Source organism: Xiphophorus hellerii, chromosome 2 (assembly GCF_003331165.1).
Source record: "Xiphophorus hellerii strain 12219 chromosome 2, Xiphophorus_hellerii-4.1, whole genome shotgun sequence".
In the NCBI taxonomy this organism is placed as follows: Eukaryota; Metazoa; Chordata; class Actinopteri; order Cyprinodontiformes; family Poeciliidae; genus Xiphophorus; species Xiphophorus hellerii.
This window is the reverse complement of record NC_045673.1, coordinates 22852598-22874524: the sequence shown is the minus strand read 5'-3', so window position 1 is coordinate 22874524 and position 21927 is coordinate 22852598. Positions and strand designations below refer to the sequence as shown.

At 38.8% G+C, this 21927-nt stretch overlaps 1 protein-coding gene across 4 annotated transcripts; it reads right to left on the bottom strand.

Moving 5' to 3' along the window:
• Nucleotides 1–11874: 11874 nt before the first annotated feature.
• Nucleotides 11875–20197, bottom strand: LOC116736338 (uncharacterized). 4 transcript variants are annotated; one of them, XM_032588749.1, is made up of 12 exons: nt 19275–20197; nt 19070–19161; nt 18671–18979; nt 17718–18017; nt 17337–17624; nt 17140–17270; nt 14315–17054; nt 13921–14229; nt 13394–13741; nt 13000–13287; nt 12787–12895; nt 11875–12671 (listed from the first exon to the last, which is right to left on the bottom strand). In XM_032588749.1, exons 2-6 carry the CDS (start codon nt 19140–19142, stop codon nt 17182–17184), a joined length of 1059 nt encoding a protein of 352 aa, XP_032444640.1. In that variant the 5' UTR covers nt 19143–19161; nt 19275–20197; the 3' UTR covers nt 11875–12671; nt 12787–12895; nt 13000–13287; nt 13394–13741; nt 13921–14229; nt 14315–17054; nt 17140–17181. The 4 variants fall into 4 exon arrangements, with proteins under 4 accessions (XP_032444640.1, XP_032444637.1, XP_032444627.1 ...); XM_032588746.1 differs by having other exon boundaries at nt 17140–17242; nt 19275–20194; XM_032588736.1 differs by having other exon boundaries at nt 17140–17251; nt 19275–20031.
• Nucleotides 20198–21927: the final 1730 nt, after the last annotated feature.

Here is a 21927-nt window from a genome sequence, read left to right as displayed (position 1 = left end):
AGCACAAATATACTAAGTAATAGAACATACAGTGAGTCAACAATCGAAACTTATAGTTTAGGATCTACGCATGCGCAGTTTGATCCAAAAATTATGCCCCGCCTCTTCCGTGACAACTCTCACACATTCAAAAAGAGTGTCGCTCTCACACATTCAAAAAGAGTCTGGCTCTCACACATTCATAAAGAGTGTCGCTCTCACACATTCATAAAAAGTCTCGCTCTCACACATACATAAAACGAGTCTTAGTACTGTGTGTGTGTTCAACTTTAGTCTTGTGTATGTGAGAGATAAACGTCTGTGTGTGTGCGAGCTGTTAGCAGTGTATGTGTGCGAGAAAGTTAACGTTTGTGAATGTGCGAGCTGTTAGTACAGTGTATGTGAGCGAGCTGATAGTGTATGTGAGCGAGAAAGTTAACGTTTGTGTGTGTGTGTGTGACATTTTAGTAGTGTGTGTATACGCAATTTGAGTATTTTTTGAATGTGCGTGAGTAATTTTTGAGTGTGCGTGGCTATTTTTTTGAGTATGCGTGAGTTTTTGGTAGTGTGTGAGAGACAAAATGTAATTTTTTTGAGTATGCGAGAGTTTTTGGTAGTGTGTGAGAGACAAAACGTAATTTTTTTGAGTATGCGAGGCTATTTTTTTGGAGTATGCGTGAGTTTTTGGTAGTGTGTGAGGGACAAAACGTAATTTTTTGGAGTGTGCGAGGCTATTTTTTTGGAGTATGCGAGAGTTTTTGGTAGTGTGTGAGAGACAAAACGTAATTTTTTGGAGTGTGCGTGGCTACTTTTTTGGAGTATGCGAGAGTTTTTGGTAGTGTGTGAGAGACAAAACGTAAATTTTGTCCTAAACGGCCCCTCATAGTTTTCACTTCATCAGCAGAAAGCCTACAGAGGAAAATCCTCACCTCATGTTGTGATTGGGTGCGTTTATCTACCAGAGAAGAAATGTGGATTTTGAAAGAAATTACCTTCTCTTCTGTGAGCTGATCAGCCAGGTATGATCTGAGAATAACGAATAATGTAGTCATGTCCTTTTCTGATTGAGAATAATTTATGAGTACATTACGTGTTATGTAATCTTTGACCACTTCCTCAACTGACAGCAGAACATTACCACTTAAAAATATTCGAATCCACGAATAACGCACTACTTAAAGGCTCAGATAACGTCAAATCAAAACCCCCCGGTTAATCCCTGTTTTCTATTTAAACTTCTTGCAGTGGTGAAACAGGAAGTCTTGGTCAAAATGAAAACTCCTACTTTGATTTCAAATGGTTTTTTACGGTTCAGAAAATACAATGAGTCAATGTTTTTAATCTTATAATTCACTAGTAACTGACATGAACACTTAGTCTTAACTTCGGGATTGCTGCTTTGCTCTTAATGAGAGACTCCAAAGGTGTGATTGTTGTGTGAATCTGAGCCGAGTTTAACGTTCTCTCCAGATTGATTTAAAGTTTAAAATTCCAAATAAATCTAAGTTTCCTCCTTTTTCTCTTTATTTAATTAACTTTTCCGCCTCACTGTTACGTCCAATGTTTAGTGGTGCAAACGGCACAGTCTAAATTGTGGGAATGCCCAAATCCATTCATGGTTAATGATGGGTGTGGAAATTGGCTTCCTGTTTGAACACGCAATCTAAAAACGTCCAAGATTTAGGAAGGATGTTTACACACGGCTTTGCAGCTTAGGTTATGAAAATGTATGCGACACATATTTGGTCGTCAATCAACGCAGACCCATTGGTGCCTGGCTGTGGCAAACCCAGAACATTACACAAAAGCCGAGCTTTTTCCTCCATTCATTTGCACTTGCATGTCGACTTGTGCAGTCAGAGAATGTACAGTACTGACATGAAGTTTTTCCACGGCTTTAAAATTGTACCAGATGGGGATGAGGTAAAGAAAAGTGTATGGAGAGAGGGGGGTTACATCACAGAGAAGACTCCATTAGCTCCTCAGGGGCTTTCCCTGCACCTCTTCTGCTCTTTGTGCTGTCATTAGCATCACTAAAGTCATTATTGTCTTAATTGGACCAGTTCAGCATGATTCCCAAAGTCTTAACCAGGTTTATGATTCAGAGGCATAAACACGAACGGCCTCGGGGGGTGACAGGCCTGCGTGCCATGTGGAGAGCAGAGTATACACCTGTTTTCACATTTCCCCAGTTCACAGCGGCGTCTCTGCTCTTAAAATTTGAACGAGAGTTTATTGTTTTTCACGAGGGGCCCCCGGAGCAAAACCTAAGTGCCTCTGCCATGATCCCCTTTCGGACTTCCCCAAAGACAGCATTATGTTTTGGCTTGATGATGCAGATTATAATTAGGAGGTGCACCAGTGGGACACCATGTTCCCTCAGAAAAACCTGAAAGAGAGTACATTCCTCCTAGCAAGCTCCTACGGCTTTGACGTAAATTAAAAGTACATGTGAATGAACAGGCTGATCTGCAAACAGTTGGAGCTTTCTGAGCCTCCACTGCCTCCGAGCACGATGTTGCTGTACATTGCGATACAGGATTTCCCTCGCACTCAATGGGGTCTGGAGAGATGGAGCTAGAGGTCTCAGCTGGGGTCCTATTCTTTTGATTTAGTTGGGAAGAGAAAATGTTAGCAGAATGAAAAAAACAAAACATTCATCCCCCCTCACTTGTCTTGACAAAGACGAATGGTTGGCTTTAGCAGACTTTTAATCAAGGCTGGAGAATGCTGAAAGCAACAAAAGTGTGTGCCAGAAGACCACTTTGGAATATTAACTTGAGGTTTGGATGCTTCTCTCAGATGAAATTGAATGATTCTTTTTGCCAACTTACTGGCTGCTTTCTGCTGTGCGTGATGCTGCACTCTTAAAAACATTGCTTTAAATGGTGACAAACAAATGTCCAAATGGGTTCTGGCACTTCCCTTGAGCAGATTAGCTCATTTTTATGTGAATGAAGTCAGCTCCTCGAAGCAGTGGTTCAGCAGACTTGGCTTGGCCACCTGTAGAAGACGAAGACGGCAGAGTACATGGTGAACGGTCGATGTGTCTCGATCTTTCTTGCTTTGACAGGACCGGTAACTCCCGCGCGGGGGCCACCCCCTCTGACATCAGCCAGGCCCGGCAGTCCTGGGAAGTTGAGCATGTGAGCTTCCCCAGGTCATTAGGGGGAGGCTTGAAAAGACTGTCACCAGGAAAGAGATAAGCCGCGAGGGGCGCAGTAATAAGGCTCCGAATAATGGCTCCTCTGTAGAGAACCGCCGAGGACACAGACCCAGGGATTAAAGCGAAGCTGAAAAGGAGAAAGTCAATGGACCTCCACAAAAATATGAACCACAGAGCTTTGGTGAATAGGTTGTGTTGGTGGGGGGAGTTATCAGCATTCTGGGGGCTCCTTCCTTGGGCCCCATCAAGCTCAAGGAGAAGGGAGGTCTTCAGTTTGTGGAGTCTGGGGCGAGATTTAAACACAGCGAATTTCTGCTGTGGTCACATTTAGCGTTAAAAATGCCGAAATAGACGCAGTGTCACACGAACTTGTTGAACTTTCCTCCATTGATAAGGCAAGACCATGAATCTTTTATGTACAGGTGAAGCCAGATGTTTACACATTTTTCAAGAACAAATTCAACTCTGGAACACACAATCCTCCTTCGTCCTGAATATGATGTTCATGTTTACTTAAAACTGTGTGAAAAGATGTGGTACCTATTAACATCTTAAAATTGCACCCAAAGATGAATAAGACTAGTGAAACTCAACAATTACTTTCCTTTGACTTCCTCAAAGTCAATCCAGGAATTATGAATTGACCAGTCAAAATTAGCAAAGCTGTGATATTATCAACTGTTCAAAGGCAAAATAGAAAATAACTTTTGACTTTAAAGAAAGCAATAAAAAAATCTCTCAGTATTCTAAGATCAGGAAAAGCTTGATCTTATTCAATGTAAGACGGTGAGGAAATGAGGCTTTGTGTGTTTTTCATCCAGATTATGTAAAGATCTGGTTTCAGCTGTATGCATACATTTCTTCCTGTGCGTTTAATCTATTTGCAATTGTTAGTGCTGTGAACACAGACATGTTCCCTCTTGTTTATACCTGTTAAAATGTCATTGAACCTTTCTGTAAACATACTGTCCAAGTAATGTGAAAGTAGTGTGTGAACTTTTCATGTCAAGACACAGAAAGCAACAAAATCACTTCTTGAAGTAATAACTTCATTCGCATGTTTCTAGCCATTGCATAATCACACCTTTCAGTTGTCATGACAGATTTCCAATGATTTCTCGTACTATGCAATTCAATAAGAATGTATGTTGCTACTTCCTTACCTTTGCACTTACTGCTGATGATGTACTGATCATATAAGCCAGGTCAGATTGGCATTGGCCTGAAGCAGTCTGTGTTGCATGACTTCCAGTACAAATGGGCTAGGCATGTTGGCTTCATGCCAGGTGTTGAATGGGCAGAAGTCTTACACAGCCCCCTGATCTGTAAGACGATATTCAATTTCCGGGGACGTCCAATGACATTGGGTGAGAGGGCTGCAGGGTAGAGTCTGTTTGATAGTCAGTTTTTAAGTAGTGTAGTCGATGCTACTGTTAAATTGCCACCTATCTGGGTCAATGGCCCTAAACATACTGCTAAAGGTAGAATGGGACAGCTTTGACAATAGCATGTAAACACTTGCTTTTGTCAAATGTTTATATGCTTTGACAAAAGCATGTAAACTTTTGTCAACTGTGACATTTGTCAAATGTCACAGTTGTCAAATGTCAAATGACCGTGACATTTGAGAATGGCATCGTCATAATTTAGACTTAAATCGAGTTAAGCATGTAGAAAAACTTGAAAACCAGTCTTTTTAGATGTTCTCCATCCAATATGACTCAGCTGGACAACAAATGGCAAAAGTATAATTCCACAAATCTTGTTGAAACATACCCCAAAATCATGTATCCATTTTACAATTAACAGTATGTGCTGCTTTCTTTTGGTTTATCACATTGTATCTTGGATTGTATAAAAGTTCAGGAGGTATAAATACTCTTGGAAGGCACTGTATCCTTGCATAAATGGAGATGGAGGTGAAACCTAACAACCGGTCTCACATGCTTTTTTTTCTACTTGCTCAGTCCTTAACTGGGTAAATAAGAACTGCCCCACAAGCAACGTTTGCCCCTTTCACTCAAGTGCTTCAGTCCAACAAGTCTGTTAGCAGAGCCTGTAAAAAGTCAACCTTTCTGTTCACCCCGCTGTCACCTCCCACACCGCTGCCTCCTGCATCATTGTCCCCCCATCAACATCAATGTCACTGTCGTCAACACGAGCCCACCCTACCACTACCCTTTACCCTCACCAAGCCCAGCCTCTGGGCTTTCGGTCGTCGATTGTCCTGGGATCCTGCTGCGGAGCTGAGTGCTGAATCAAAGCCCTGGCTTTCCCGCTGCAGGAGACCCCCTTGACTCTGACTTGCTCTAAAACCCGGCAACAACTGGACTTTATTTCCCCAACACTCTGGTTGGAGTTTCTCCTCCACCCCCCAATCCCCTTCAAATCCTCGGCCCCACTCTGTGGCCAGGAGCAGGCCAGAGGAGACAGGCAGGTCTGTGAATAGGCGCAGGGGCTGAATGGGCATTTCTTCACACTAATGGGTGGTCCCTTTACCTCGGAACTGGAGTGCATTGAAGCACCCCAGCCAAAAGAGCTCTCATGCAATGTCACCTCAAACAATAATCTGTAAAATCTCTCTAGATTTGGGACTTCCTGGGGTTACAGTCTTAAACTCACCTCTGTCAACTTTTGTCTCTGTTGCCCTTTCTGTTTTGGTCTCCAATCCTTTCACCAACCACAGTTTGCTTCCCTTTAGGTAAATGTGTCTGAATCACACATTGCATCTGAGACATTCTCACTTGTTCAGTAAAAGAAAAATCTACAGTATGGTCATTATTCCTATGGAGGCATAGCTCAGTGAGTTAAAATAGTAAAATAGCTGGAATATTTTAGCATTGTCGTGTAAACGGTAAAACTCTTAACACAGAGAATTATATATTTTAAGTGACTATGAGTGTGTATTTTGATTATAAATAACTATTTAAAATTCAAGATTGATTGGTGCTCATCACAAGTGCCTGATGGGAGATGTTGAGGTTTCACATTGGTCAAGTTGGATCTGAATAGTTTGTTTCCATTATTGTATGAAATTATCACTCAAAAACTCAATTAAAAATCCAAATTAAATGAAAAGAAAAATAGATGTATATTCTAAAGGATTTTGAATCGCTGAGCAACAGTCCAGTTGTTCTTAAGTTGTTTCTGGAGTGGCTTGGCAATCTGAATATCTTAGCTCTTGTGTCTTGAATATGAGCTTGAATATGTCTATGTGTGCGGTGCCTCTTATGACATTAACTCAGTGATTCTCCTCCTAACTCTCGAATAGCTTTTCCTTCACAATCATCTAAAGTCTGCAGTTATCATTGTTGCTTGTGCATCTTTGTCTCCTACAACTTTTGCTCCCACTCTGACATTTATATTCTTATATTTATTTTGTTGGATACATCACTCTGGGAACATTTCTTTAGTAGCCAAGGTAAACATGATTAAGCTTCAAGAGCTTAATCATCAAAATGAACAGGAATACAGCACAGACCAAAAGTTTGGACACAACTGTGTGTCCAAACTTTTGGTCTGTACTCAGTTCAGACCAAAAGTTTGGACACACTTTCTCATTGAATTCAATAAGAAAGTGTGTCCAAACTTTTGGTCTGTACTGTAAATGCTTGAAATATATCCCTCTGTGATCGACGAATATATTCAATATATGAGTTTTACTCATAAATTAAAATTGAAAATACTGAAATATATCCCTGTCCGATGATTTTCTAATCTGTTCCTAATCGAGGTGCCCCTATGGATTTGTTTGAAGTGGTCGTTCATTATGTTAGCAGTTATTCAGGTGTTTCCCGCCAAGTGTGAGGAGTTCATTTGAGTTACATATAAACTCTGGTGAAGAGTGAGCACATATCCTAAGGTTTGTGTTGAGCAAACAAGACGCGATCAGAATGCAGCAGGACCTCAGAAAGCATCACACCAGACAGATGCGTGCTTGTTATCTAACTGCAGGGACGCTCAAACAAGGGAGTAGTGCACTTCACAACACTGACACCGGCTGCACGGAGAGCTGCCTTTGATCAGCGTTTCTCTCAGATCTTTAGCAGCTTCCCCGGCATTTAGGCTTGTTTACACAACTCCAGACTTCAGTAAGCAGAAAAACAAGACCTGAAACGTCTATTTAAAGGGCCGGGGCATGCAGGTATATCGAGGAAAATAGGCGCACTACGCTTTTCGCGTCATCTCCCTCAATGAGTTTTGTTAAAGTAATCCAAAAAAAACAAAAAAAACGCTGGTAATTCACAATGAAACGGTATGCAGATTATGGTTCCTGTCATGCTTAATTCAACAAATTTCAGAGTTCAAATGGATTGAGTCAAAATGGTCATGGAAGCTTTAGGACTTACCGTAGGAGAGATGAGAACCGGATGGAAGCTGTGACCCTGTGCTGAGCTCCATCAACAACGCAAAGTTTCTCTATGGGGGTAGGTGGATAAATGAAGGCCACCTGGACTGGGGTTAATCCCCCCCAAACACTATCCCTCTCCTGAGTACTGTTTCATGAACTCATGGCACAGGATTTGAAACAGGCCTGTGACTTTTTTCTTCGCCCCCCTTCTGCTCATTGATTGGAGTCTGGATAGAGGAGGAACAGAACTTTTTCTTTTGTGTTTCTGATGTCAAGAAGCATCAAAAGGGTCATACCTCACACATTCAGGAAGTAGGTTGGAAGTTGTCGGGTTTACATTGATCATATGTTTATATTCTTAAATATTCAATTCCCAGAGTCTGTTTCGGATTAGATTTGGCGATCTGGAAAGTTTCTGTAATGGGTCTAATGGTTTTCTTCACCAATGTGCGGTCGTGTAAGGAACTCACCGACATGGCATGTGCACAGAAAGATATGATAATAGAAAAACAATGCTAACAGCAGGATGCAGAAACAGCGCACTCACAAAACAATCTGTTAGCCTTTATTTAAAGTCATGTTAAAAATGTTCAGAAGACGTAAGTGGCTACAAGGTTGATTTGGCTGGTTAGCTGAGAGATGAGAGTCATTTTTAAACAACTCCGAGACCTGGAAAACTCTGGGATACACCATCTTCCGACAGTCTAATGCAAAATCACAAATTTTCTTCATTCTTGGCCGCCCTAGAATGGACTGACGAGTTTCACACAGACTCAACCAAACACCAACCTCACATTCGAACACAGAGGTAGTACGGCTGAAATAACAGAAACAAATCTAACAACGGTTTCTTTCTAAATGACTACATGCTGATATTCCAACTTGTATGAGCATTTTTAGTTTGAGTTGATTTAAATGGTTAAAACCAGCTAAAGCAGACAATGTACATCTGACTAGCTTGTTAGCGTCTACCACGCTGAGAGTTTATTTACTTTTCAACAAGCACACAGTCATTTAAAAATGCACTGTTACGAGTAATAACTTCACAAAATCTCACTTTAAAAATCTGAATAAACTGCTTAATGTTAAAATCAAAATTTCCTTCTAGTAAATTTTACATTAGCTTTAGCACTGTCACAAAGAAGTAAAAGTTGGATTAAAAATTTTAATTTATGCTTCAATCAATCAATCAAATTTTATTTGTATAGCACATTTCAGCAGCAAGGCATTTCAAAGTGCTTTACATCATATCAAACACAGAAACACAATGCAACATAGAATCAACAATCAAAACATGACATTAGGTCAGGTTCCATCAATAAATTTGTAATTGATTACGTTTCAAATACCGTCCTAAACAGGTGGATTTTTAGTCGAGTTTAAATCCATAAAAGATTGACCTGTTACACTCCTACTGTGTTATATGGAACAAAATACCTGTTGCTATTTTTAACATCAACATCGAAACTTCCTCAATCACAAATCTTATAACAGTCAGTAACTTTTGCTAAATTGATTAAAATTATATGGCTATAACCTTTAGAATAACAGTGAACTGAATGAATGACACAATACGATAACATGTTGATTTGAATTCAAATTAAAATGTTCCGGTAATACTTGTTGTTAAAGTTAACTAATGTTTCTGGACACTACACTTAGCCTACAAGCTAAAGTGCAAAATTAAAATTTTGATAATTTTATTGGACACAATTAAATATTGTCCAAAATGTTTGTGTTGTTGTTGTTGTTGTAGATTGCATGTCATTTCAATAATTAATTGTCATAGGCATTGCAAATAACTTTACTGGGGCACATTTTTGTACCTTTTTGTTTTTTTCACAAAACATTACTGTTCACCAAAAGGATGGGAAACATATTTCGCAAATTAGTTTACACACAATGAATATTTTTCAAACACATGACGGATCACGGGAAAAATCATCCGTTTCGAGTCTTTTAGTTTTGCAAGTGATGCTTCAAGGACTCCACACAGTGTACATGAATTACAGTGTGTTCTTTGTCTTGTAAACAGGGCAGTGGGTTTGCAAACTTATCTGATGGTGTTAGAGAGCAATGAATGGATTCTTTCAGTTTTGTAAAGCTGGTGAGGTTATTTTGTGCTGGATAATAACTGTTAAATCTAGGCCTAAGTTGAAAACTGTTCATTTAAGACCATGATAGGCGGGTTGGTTAATCTTTCTTTTTTCTTTAGCAGTTGTCAGCATCCCCCATTCAGCAATTAAGTTATTCTTGCTTCTTTACCAGAAATATGTTTCTGACTTTCTTTCAAAGGTGGCAGCTCTTCTATAAGTGTCAAAATTAGAACAGAGACTTTTGCCATTGACAACAAAACTAAAAAATGCCATCAGCCAGTGTAACATGCTAAAATTTGTAAATTGTGCAGCTAGAAGCAGGTTCTGTTAACAGATTCTCACACCTGAGCTGTGGATCTCTGCAACTCCTCCAGAATAACCATGGGCCTCCCGGTTGTTTCTCTGATTAAAGGTTTGTTTTACCCGTCTGTTGGTTTTGGTGTTTGACTATTTGTTGAGCAGATTTTACTTGGGGGCTGACTATATACACACACAAATGAAATGTACTGGGATTTGTGAAAATGTGAAAACATTTAAGCGGTGTTAAGTCTGGTAGCACAAAAAAAAAAAAAAATACACCGTCGATTTTGTTGTCGTGTTCAGCTTTGTTCCCTATATATCATGCTGTTTCCCTACTTAGAAATACTTTAATTTTCACAAAGTTACCCAAAGTTTTATTAATAAACACAGAACAGACGTAAGCAAAGCCTTCTTCTGCTTTCACTCATGTAGTTTCAGTTTTGTGTTTGGTCAATCACACCATTCCCCAACAACCATAAAAACAGAAGTGTGAATGAAATCTCAAACTCACTCTTCACCAGGCGCTTGAGCAACACTAATTTTAGATGTTTCAGTATCTCTGACACGTCAAATTATCAGCGAAGACGCCACCCCTGGACTGCACACATCTCTTGTTCTTCACTCTGGGACATTCGGGTCTTTGTCACAAGACACTCTGGTCACTTAAAAAGATGCTTTCACAGAGCTGAGGCAGCGATCAACAGAACCTGTGGCATGAATGTTTGTAACCTACAAAAAGAACTTTGACTCCGAGCTAGATTGTTTTCACATATAATGAAGCTATGTTATTGTTTGGGACATTTTACACACGTATTTATGAAATAAACTGAGAAGGAGCCAGAGAGGCAGTGTTTTGTTATTTAACGAGCACAGCATTTTCTGTTTTAAGAGTTTATTGATTTTAGATCTCACTGTAAAATCTATTTTGCTCTCTATGAAAAAGGAAAGCGAGAAAGTGTCTTTGTGAATGCATCTGCATGTTGCAGCACAACCCTAATTAATTGGTAAAGGATTGAGATGAGGTGAGCAGCTGAGATAGTCCTTGTCGCACAAGCACTATCTCAGCAGCAAGCTGAGTGGGTAGGAAAGAGGATGAGCCACGCTTTCAAACAGACACCAAACCACCAACATGCAGCTATTAATCCTAACTTCCTCTCTTAAATAGCAGGTGTTTTTCACAGAGAAAGCCTTATTTTTCCCTAATAATTATTATTCCGAGAATCGCATCACTTGAGTTGCTGTACCAAGTTACTTAGTGTTGACAAAAGCCTCATCTGTAAGCAATTATATTTAGAAGAGTGCAACGGAACCACCATATTGAATTAGTAATTCAACTTTTTTTTTTTTTTATAAAGTTTTCTGTTTTTGTTACTTTTTATCTGCTATGAGTTGCCAAGCTGTAATTTCACACTGACAAGATTTAATCAATGACAGAACTTTGCAAAAGAAACCTCTTTACCCCGTTGAACTTGTGGAGACATTCAAGAGTTGTTATAAAAAAATCTGAAAAGTGTGAAGAGCTTGAGTGTTCAGCTCACTTTACTCTGATACTCCAAAATAGAATCAAGTGCAAGAAATGATCTCCCAGTACCAGCTAATTAGTGAACACAGCCCAGCTGTGCCTTAATTAACCTCAGTGTTAATACAGCTCTATTTAAAATGGAAGGTTTGCTAGAAAACATGTCGGTAATAAAGTGGAGGATAAATTTAAATCAGGAAATAGCTTCTTTACATAAGGTAAAAAAAAACCTGATAATGCAAAACACCCTAAAACACCATCCTATTGGTGATAAGTAGTGGTGGTAGCATAACTCTGGGGTTATGCTTTTCTATTTTTGGAAGTTTGTTGAAAACTGAGGCAGAGGCTCCTTTTGTGGCAGGGAGACGAATCCAGACACAAATCCAACTGAGAATTTGTGGCAAAATAGATCAACTGAGCTTGATCTGCCAGTCGATTGCATCATGAAACAGCAAAATCAAAGAAATGTGCTGACACAGCTTTATTCACACCAGATTCACATGGAGTACACTGCAGATTATGGGAAGTCCTGACCACAGAAAAGAGTCTTTAACCAAATTAGGGTGCGTTGTCATGAATATCTGATTAATTTTATCATCTTAAGTCCCATAGCTGTGTTTCATCTTGACATTTAAATTTGGTAATCACAGAGTATTACAGAAAGCAATGAAGCAAGATGGCCAAGCGTTAAATGTTCAGATATGTGACTTTTAAAAAAACATGTTTCTCTATATTTCTTGAACCTGTCACTATGTCGTCACAGTATAGTATGAGACAGACAAACTGTGAAAAAAAATCGAGCTCTTCTGCCTTCTCCCATTGCTCCCAGGGCTAACTAGAAACAACCAATCAGTAAACACTCAGTGTGATTCAAGCATCCTTATCAGATGCCTGACAAAGTTCCTCTTCCTCCTTTTTACATGAATTAGTAGCAGCTCTTTTCGGGGTTCCCATAAAGAGCTTCTCACCTCATATTTAAGGCTATCATAAACATATTTGGCAAAATGAGGCATATTGGGCGGTAGGTCACTAAAACGCATAATTTAAACAGCATTTTTTAAATACATGGTATGTACTTTAAAAACAAAAACAAAACATGACACGTTACTTCCTGCTATTCACAGGGCTAAATTGTGACTTGCATACTTCATCTATTTCCTTTGTGGGGAAATAGTGCTGTACGCTTCATCCATATCTGCTTTTCTCAAAGTCGCGTAGGTGTCTGCTTCTTCACGCGATTCCTTCTGCTGTTTTCTGCTCCTGCAAATACAGAAAAAAAAGAGTTTTAAAAATCTTCATTCTTCACATCCAAAGCTTGCTCTGATAATTCAAGATAGGCAGTTCATTTCTCATTGAAACATATTTCTATTCTTACCGTAGGTAAATACAGATGAAGACAGCCACAAAAACAAGGTTCAGAGTGAAACACAGTCCTGTTAGCCAGGGAAGAGCTGAGCAAAACCCTTCGCTTGATTCTGGAAGAGCTAGAAAAAAAAAATCAAAACTGTAGAAGATTAACTATGAAGGTTTTTTTTTTGTACCTATGAACTATAGGGATAAAATGAAAACAAAACTTTTGATTACTCACAGTTCACCCCGTCGTGCTCTGTGGAGTTTTGAATCAGGATCGCACTTTCCGCCTGACCGAGTTCATTTCTGCTCATGCAATTAACGGTGGCGTTGTGATATTTAGCTGCAGGCATGGTGAGGGTGCTGCTTACTCTCTGAGCATTGCTAAAACTGGTCACCGAGTAATCTGTGAGGGTTTCCGAAGGCCAGAAGATCGGTGACAGAGGATTGCCCCAGCTGATGCACACACAGAGCAGCAGCTCCCCTTTAACTGTGCAATGAGAGCTGTTCAGGATTCTGGGTGAGACTGAAGAAAACAGAGAAAGAAACTGAGAAGGGAAAAAAAAATCTACATGTAGTTTCATATCATTAAACTTTGAACAGAATATTTTATGAAGGCTGTAATCTCTTACATTTCACAGTCAAGGTGACAGTTGTCTCAGCAACATCGTGGTCGTATGTTGCTATGCATGTGATGTTGGTGTTGTGATGATCCGCCGTTGGAAGAAAAGGTAAATAATTTCCACCTCTGTATTTCATACCATATCTGCCTCTATGTCTAGATCCAAATCTTACATGCCACCGCATGTAATTGTAATCGTCGAGGTCACTGTCCATCATTCTAGATTGTCCATCAGCATTTGTCCATTTCCATAAGAAAAACACTTCACCAGTGCATGGCGTAGGAGCCAAGCAGGTCAGTCGTGTCTGCTGTCTTTCCTCCATCAAAGAAGCCAGAACAGTTGGTTTAGTTGTTAACGCTGCAAACAACAACAAAAAAACTAATTAGCATTTTCCACATTGATTGCATTTTTATTGGAGCAAATTGTATGTAGAGTCAAATAGAAAAAAAAAAAAAAGGTCAGAGTAAACTAAAGGTCTTAATCGTCCAGGCAACACAACCGGTAAACATCTGATGAGCGGAACAGTAATTACCCACCGGAAATGTGAATCCTTTTAGGGAAAACATACGTCTGATTGCATCCCCATTCAAGTTTGACGCCGTACTTGTGTTCTCCAGGTGGAAGCGTAGTTATTGAGAAAGTATCCTTTGCGCCATCATTCACGTTATCGACAACTTTTGTATCAACAACATTTGAAGGATCTCCTTTAAATAACATCTTCTTGTACGGGACTGTCACTTTGTCTCGTGGAAAAGTCACTTCATGTGGGATCTGAATACAGTTGGTGAACCTCACTGCAATGTGCTCCGTTACATTAATGTAAAAATCCGAGTCATCAAGAGTTTCTAAAGAAGACAGAAAGACAATATACATTATTAATGTTCTATCAAGTGTTTATTATTTATTTTAATTAGTATTATTGAAACTTACCGGGGATACACTGAAACTGGCAGCTGGTGCTTCGTAGAAGAATCCAGAAAATTACAAAAAAGGTCAAAGCCATTTTCCTGTCTTGGTAAAACTATTTGAAAGTAGTAAAAAAAAAAAAAAAAAGTCAAATTAATTCTCCAAAAAGTAATTCCAGTTTAAAATGTAGACATGCAGCATGTGGATCTAATGCACCACAATGATCTTAATCATCTCTTAATGAATTTTGTTTTGTCTTCTGAAGCCGTATTACTAGGAAGAGAACTAATAGAGCAACAAGCTGCGAAATCCTGGACTGCCTGTATTTATGAAAAAGGGGAAGGTCTTTCTCTCGAGAAGAAAAAGGTATGTTCTTTATAAGTCACTGAAAGGTTTCAGTTCCTTTTTTATCTAAAAAATACTTGCGAAAGCAGGACAATATCTCCAAACATGTAAGAGCTACAATAAAATAGATTTGATCAAAGAGAGTTCATGACATGCTTTAAAACTGGACCGTTTTGCTTTATCGGTCCAGTCAAAGTTCAGACCTAAATCTAACTTTGAGCCTGGGGAAAGACTTGAATGTTTTGGTTTGCAGTTATCTCCTCTCGATTCGGCTCGGCTTGAGCTGTTTGTCCAAAGAGGAATGAAGAAATAAAAAAAATCAATCAGCAAAAAAGGCAACGTAAACAAAGACATAAACAAAGTCTTACAATTGCAAGTTCCAATAAATGCATGCCACACTTTTCAGATCTTTCCATGTAAAAACAGTAAAGGCTGTGAGTGGTTTTTCTTATGTTTTGTGTTCATTTATCACATAAACCCTAAAATGAAATTCATTGAGGTTTGTGGTTGCATGTTTAAAGTGACAGCATCATGGATGAGAAAACGTAAAGAAATGTGCAGACATAGACTTTATTCACAGTAGTTTACACCAGTAAAATTAACTACAGATTACAGAATGAATATTATGCCATGGTTATGTTACACAATGGCAATGTGAAATAAAAGTATAACATGAGGCACTGAGAGGGAAATAAGAAGATCCGATCTGAGAAAAAAAAGATGTGAACTCTTACAGCAGCTCAACAGTTCCTCACTTGTAATACTATTCATTATAATTAAGGTCTCAATATTTATTCACTTTTGCGTAAAACATGTGAAGTAGCCATCATACTGTTATTTTTACCCATAATTCACTTTATCAATTGACCTGTTGCATTAAATTCATTGTAAGGACACAGTATCTTATTCTCAAGCATATTTCTTTTCACGGTTGAGAGAGAAAACGTCCGCACATGATATGTTTTATGCAAAATTCATTAGTAAATTACTCAACTAAAGCAATAAGCTGAGTCAGTATTTATGTGAATGTACAGCAGCAGCGAGCTCAATGGGTGCGAACGAGTTTAATACCAATCAGTGTCCACTGAGTGTTTCCTTCCAGTTTAAAAGTTGACATTTTTCTTAACGGAGATTGTTATATTTTGACATTTGAATTAAGTTTAGGCGCTTTTCTTAACCACTTTCTGACTTGACTAAATCTGCCAAAACTAGAGGTGTACACAAAAATGGATGCTAATATTATTTAGAAGAAACTCACTTACGTTGCCTTGCAAAAGCACTCCTAATGTATGGAGACTGTTGAGAGCCAAAACGGCAACAAGACACCTGCAGGTGGAGAGTGGAGGGCAGGTAGATTGTGGTGTGTTCAGGGCGCTGCGCCGTCCTTTCCACTCGCTCACAGTTTTTATGGTTTTTGAGAGACAAGCTACCAGCTTATCTGCCAGCACAAATGTATAGCTTTTGAATTATTTAACTGCTCCGCAAACTCATAAATGCAACTTTGACAGACTGAAAGTGGCTCTGATTCGTAATTGCGCTGTTCTGTGAAGTTTCGCTCTTCCACTCGATGTGGCAGAGTGCAAAAAGGAATATTAATATTCAGTTAATATTCCAACAACAGCTTTCCAGTTGCATGTCTTGATATGTTTGCAGCTGTTTAGTAAGATTAGACGATGTATTGAACATCTTTCTATAAGGTGATAATATGCATTGTTTTTATTCTTTATTTTCTGTGGAGTTTATATATTTATTCTTTGTACGCTGTCTGCTCTTGTGACAGAAGTCAAATTTGTACACACAATATTTAACCAATAAATTCTGATCCTGGTAACCCAACCCTGCATTAAACTTCTACGCAACTTTTTCTCTGACCCATCTGCTGTGTTCCTTGGTTTGTTCCCTAATGCTCTCCAACAAACCTGTGCTGCTGCCATGGAGTCAGGCCTGGTGCTCCAAAGAAATTACAAACAGTCTGACTTGAAACATCTCTTGATCTCTTGAAGACTGTTTGTTTGACAGGATTTCATTTAGGAGCATCAGAGTAAAAGGAACTGAATAAAAATGCGCATCACACTTTGTAGATTTGAATTTATTACACGTGTCACTTCCTTTTTATTTAATTTTTTGTGGTCTATCACATACAACCCTCATAGAACACACAGAAAACTGGTTGTAACATGTAAATTGCATAAATGTGACTATTACTGAAAGGCTCTGTAACTATTGATAGAATATTTATCTGCTGTACATTTTTGTTTTGCATTTTCTTATCTCGGTAGCAAACAGGGCAGCGCTTCACACTTGCGGGTTTCGTTTGGGTTTTGCGGAAATGACGCTGTATTCTTCCTCAACGTCTGCCTTTTTCAGAGACATGTAAGTGTTGCTCTCTTTGCTCTGTTCCTTCTGCTTATTAATCCTTCTGCACATAAGGAAGAATTTGCAAAATGTTATTTTTGTTCTGACAAACGGGCGTGGGTTGCTAAAATCACGTTTTGTTGTCTTACCTTTGACAAATGTGGATAATCAAGGCGGTAATGAAGGCCAGGTTAAGAGAGAAACTCAGCCCAGCTATCCAGGGAAGAGCTGAATCCATCCCCTTCCTTCTGCCTGGAACAGCTGGAGGAATCAGTTTGGCCTGGATTTAATCAACGTTTTAAAATCACAACCATGCTTCCAAACCGCGACTGCATGGGATACTCACTGTTTGGCTCCGCTCTCTCTTCAGAGTTATGAATTACAATTGAGGTTTCAGCCAGACCGCGTTCATTGCTGCTGGTGCATTTTACAGTGGCGTTATGGTATTCCGACGCAGGCACTGTGAAAGTGCTTCGTACTGTCTGAGCAATCCTCAAGCTAGTCACCGAGAAAGCCGTGAGGTTTTCCAAAGGCCAAGAGATCGGCGGCAGAGGATTGCCCCAACTGACGCACACGCAGACCAGCAGCTCGCCTTTAACCAGGCAGTGGGAGTCATTCGAGATCTTAGGTTTAACTGAAAGAAAGAAGCAAAAACAAAAAGAAAGTTAAGTTACTCATGGAGAGCAATGTAATGATCCATAATGCGTCGGTATGTCAAACTTCTCACATTTCACGTTCAAAGTGACCGTTGCTTCCGTGAGGTCGTTGTCATATTCGGCCACACATGTGATGTTGGTGTTGTGATGATGTGCTGTGGGATTAATGCGCAAAGTGTCTTTGTATCCAAAGAACCACTGATCAAGTTTCCCGTAGCGATAGTCGCTGAGTACCGCAGATTGTCCGTCGGCCTTCGTCCATTTCCAGTAAACTCGGAGTCCTTGTGAGCACGGCTGGGGAACGCTGCAGATCAGCTCAGAGCGTTCCACCGTCAAAAGAGGAACCAACACAGTCGGCTTAGTTGCTAATGCTGAAAATGTGATGCAACAGGTGTGATGATTGTTTTATTGAGGAAAGACAACAAAAGTTGGTAGAAAACATTTTTGTAATTTTAAGACTCTAAAGTTTAAAGCATTATCACTGTATGCAGACAGTGATAATGTCCTAAAATATCTCCAGTCTCAACCGCACCGTTGCTCTTTAATCAAAAGCTACTTTATGAATCTTTATGTAGTCATCACAGCTCAATTTGGTAGTTTTTTTTTTTTACCCAGAATTATGTAAAACACGAGACACAGGGACTACTGATGAAAACTAGGTTGTTGGCCAGCTTTGGTAAATTTACATTTTGTTCATTTGTTTATAATAAATGATGATTCTTCACACAGGAAGTGGAGATGGGATGTGGTGCACCCTTGATGATTTTCCTGTCTGAACTTTGTTAGTTTTAACTGATAACTAAATTGCAGGATTAAACAAAATGAAAAATTGTAACAAACAAATTTTTATAAGCAAGCCAGATTATGGTCAAACCCACAGCCAAACTCAAAGTGATAAATCAACCACAATCTACACCAATACAGACTTTTTTCTTTTTTTTTTTTTTTTTTAGAAAAAAACAAACAAACAAAAAAAAACGCTACCACCAATAAACATTTAGCAACAATAAAATCTCGTACTTACGTAAAACAGAGACGTGGACTCTCTTTGGGAAAGTGTAAGTTTGATTACACCCCCATTCCAGTTTAAAGCCATAATCATATTCTCCACATGGAAGATTTTTTATCCTGAATGAATCTTCTTTGTCAGAATCGTAGACAACTTTTTTATCAACGACATTTGATGGATCGCCCTGAAATAACATCTTTTTGTACGGGGTTACCACTTTGTCTCGTGGAAATGTCACCTTGTGTGGGATTACGATGCAGTCGATAGACTCCACTCTAATGTGCTCCGTTACGTTGACTGAAAACTTTGTCTCATCAACAGTTTCTGTGGACAACGGAGAAGATCGTTTTTGTTTCTATTAAATGCAGAAGATTTCTATTTAATGCTGCAGACATTTACAGCACAGCTTCAAACCTGGGATGCAATTAATTTGACAGCTGCTGGGTCCGAAGAAAACACAGAATATTGCAAAGTGGAGTGAAGTCATTTTGCTTGTGTTGATTTGCCTGTGGAAAAATGAAAGAAGAAATATTCTTGTCTCAAGACAAACAGTTTCCTACGAAATTATGTAATTTTTAAAGTAACATTTTTAGGCAGACATCTAATGCATCTCACTCACCTCTATAAAAAAATGACTTCTTATTGCTCGTTGCTGTCCTCTGAAGCAGTCGGGGGTTTCATTTATGGGAAGGATCATAAACTTGCTGAACAGTCGACACTTTCTGAAGAAACGGAAGTGGCATATGAACACACACTATCAAGTATTTATGTCAAAAGAGGATTCAAAGAGGAAGCAAGCCAGAGCAGTTTTCTTTCAAAATCTGCCACAAATATTGAATATGGTCTAAATGTATTCCATGTAGTGCAGCAGAAGCCATTAATGTGATGAATTTAGTTATTGTACTAATATTAATAATAAGCAATATCAACAGTATCCAACAAAATGTTAATTTACGATGCGGTTTAAACTAGTTGAATTTGCGTCTCAATAAATTTAAGTTGATTTTTGCCTCAATAAACTTCAGTCTTCACAGTTGAGTCTATTCCCGATTTTGGTTGAAAGTTTTAGAGTCCGGCTTTAAGAAATGTTCTTTTTACTGTCATGTTTGTTCTGACCTGCCATCATGTATTTAGAGTGTTTGACAAACCACTTTACTGTAATGCTGTTTTTACCGACCACTGGATCGCTGTTGTCTGCAGGTGATTCTGAGCAAAACTGTCCTGTTACCTTGGAATGACTCCCTGCCAAGAGCAGTCAGAATGTGACATGATATGTTTTTGTGAAACAAAAAGTCATAAATCTTTTCTGCATGAAGCGTTTGCAGTTTGTGCTAAAAACCCGAGTTTGAAGCGGCCGTTCATTTCTGAACTCGCAGCTCAAACTCCTTGGTAGGAAACAACTTTGTAAAGTCTAAAACTCTCCAAATTGTTACAGTTTGGATGAGGGCGAATCAGAATGGCCCCTGTTAAAATGGGTACGTGCACATTTCCAACAAGAATTACCAATATTAAGTATTCAACACTTCAACATTTTTTTCAGTAAATGTATTTCTGAGGAGGCCGTTGACAAAAAAAATAATTTAAAAAATCACCTCATATTTTGGTAAAAGAAAAAAGAGAGAGAGAGTAATAATATTAATCTACAAATACAAACTTTTTTTTCTTAAATCCTTAAATTATGTTTTCAAGTGTAGTGAGTCAGGGAATAAATACTGAACAAAACAATGAAAAAGCTGCAAAAAGGCATCTTGTCCCCTCTTATTTCTCTTATTTCTTATTTCTCTTTACGTTGCCATCACACCAGCAGCGCTGTTGTGCAGAAACAAAGAGCTCTTTCAAAATTCACACAGTATTGGTGTAATATCCTCATTGTGTCCCAATTCTTGGGAGTTAGGGTTTTAGCTTTTGTTTGTATGTGATCATCCTTCTTGTGGGTTACCACAGGTCTTGCCATATTCTGTGTATTTCTCTGTTTGTTATCGTTTCTAAGGTGTTGCCATATTAGTTAATTTATTTAGGTTTAGTTTCTCTGTTTATTTTTGTGTTCTGTTTCTATTACATTTTAATTACCTTCTCTTAGACTATTGCCAGTTTTTTTTTCCTTTGGTTTTCTAGATTCTTTGAGTTCTGTTTCAGCTGCTCTGTGGTAATTAGTCTCCCTCTCTGATTTTTTTTCTTCTTCCTCCCTGCCCTGGCTGTACCACATTTCCTCTGATTAGTTCCTCTGGTTGCCACTTTCCACACCTCAGTATTTAAGCTTCTGAATTTTCAGTATTCTTTGTTGGATCACTATGTCTGACCTCTGGTCTGTCCAGCTGCCTTTTGCTTTGTCCAAACGCCACATTTTGTAAAAAAAAAAGAAAGAAAAAAAAGCAAGTTTCTTTATAATTTAAACTTTAGGCTGTGGCATTTTGAGATAGGAATATAACTTTGCAAGGCTGTTTTTTGAGCATGTGAAATGACACACTTCATATAATTTGAGGAGGAGTGAATAGACAACTCTGCTGCTGAGATATCCTTGATAACCATCTGAAGATTAACTCGTGGTGGATTTTTAAAACGGACAACTATCCCACAAAAACACAGCCAAGTTGTTTTCACAGAAAGTGAATGAAGCTGCTGGTCTGACTTAAGTATGACTGAAAATTTAGGGGGGAAAAAACTGAATAGAGAGCATATATGAGTCAATAAACTAGTTTAAAAACGCTCTTGAACAATGTTAAAGCCTTACCAAAAACAGTCAGTTTGTCGGTATGTATAACTTGTTCAGTGTCCTTGTATCATTTCACTTTATGAAACACTAAACTAACTGACTTAGTTTTATTACTGGGTTGTCAGTGGTTTTATTGTATTTAAGCAAAAATTTGTTGCTCAATATTTCTTTTCTCGGCTTTATATAAATATTGCTGAGAAAAAAAAAATCTTTAGTCCATGTTCAATATCATTATGAACCTAACATTCTGGAAATCTCCTAATCTGTTTTCACAGCAACGTCCTCGGTGTTATTTTGGTTGTCACTCACAAATAGAGCAGCAGATTGTCCTTCCTGTTGCTCTTAGCAAAATATTACTGAGCAATTTCTGTCGTTTTCTTAAAAAACACACACACACACAGACAAATCAGTCAGTAAGATAAAATCCATTTGACATGCACCAGGTTGTAGTGCATAGCTTTACCATAAGCCGGCATGTGGTCGATATCTATGACAAATATTGAAAGTGCTCTGATGAAAACCGATCCTCGCTGATTTCAAACCTCGCATAGGCGATAAT